General features: G+C 57.9%; 1 protein-coding gene across 1 annotated transcript in view; it reads right to left on the minus strand.

Moving 5' to 3' along the window:
* Nucleotides 1-392: 392 nt before the first annotated feature.
* Nucleotides 393-833, minus strand: part of LOC104276447 (microtubule-associated proteins 1A/1B light chain 3C-like) — a gene marked incomplete at its 5' end in the record, with an annotated part of 3,499 nt that continues 3,058 nt past the window's right edge. Inside the window, 1 exon segment of the mRNA XM_009872760.1 lies at nt 393-636. Coding sequence (XP_009871062.1) covers nt 393-636 — 244 coding nt within the window.

The raw sequence follows: 833 nt of genomic DNA on the forward strand, positions 1-833 counted from the left end.
AAACCTTTGCAATTAGCCAAAAAACCTTTGCAATTAGCCAAAAAACCTTTGCAATTAGCAAACCCCCAGGTTCAGGCTGGTTCCAGCTGCGTTCAGGGGCACCAGTGGAATTTTCTTTATTCTGCGTCTCCAACGCAAAAACTGGCACAAACCATGGAATTCCCTGATCCCGTTGGGAGGAGCTGAAGGTCCCCGAGCGGGGATGTCTCACCCGTCAGAAGAACCTTCTGAGGAAACCGTCACCCGCTGGGTTGAGAGAATAATTTGGGTCTAAAGCCACCAGACGAAGTAGGCATCGAGCGCAGTGGCAAAACCGAGCCTGCCAAACCGTGGCAAGAGAGGGGGCGAGGTTTGGTTCCAACCCCAGCTTGGGGCTCCTCACAGATTTCAGGTCAAATTTGGAGAGACGCCTCCTCGATCTCCCCAGGGTTGGAGTCCTGGGATGGGCAGGAGGGCGCGACGGCGGTCGAGCGGCCGGAGGAAGAGCTGCCGAACATCTCCTGGGAGGCGTAGGTCAAGTAGAGGAAACCGTCCTCGTCCTTGTGGTCCTGGTAGAGCTCCTGCATGGTGACGGCCATGTTGGGCAGCCCCTTGTTGTTCTAGAAGGTCTGGGAGGAGGCCAAGCAGAGCCGCGTCCTGCCGAGAGGAAGGCGAGGACAGTGCTGGGGACACGGGCTCCCTCCCCTCCAGAGGGAGAGATGGAGGGAAGGAGGGATGGGTGGAGGAAGGGACGTTCCCTCTCCTCAAGCTTCAGCATCCCCTCCCCAAAAGCTCCCTGAGGCCCAACCTCCATCCCAAGCTCTCACCTCTCCTGGCTGCAGACGTTGGTCCTT

The sequence above is a fragment of the Apaloderma vittatum genome, unplaced genomic scaffold (genome assembly GCF_000703405.1).
Source record: "Apaloderma vittatum isolate BGI_N311 unplaced genomic scaffold, ASM70340v1 scaffold30227, whole genome shotgun sequence".
Taxonomy (NCBI): Eukaryota; Metazoa; Chordata; class Aves; order Trogoniformes; family Trogonidae; genus Apaloderma; species Apaloderma vittatum.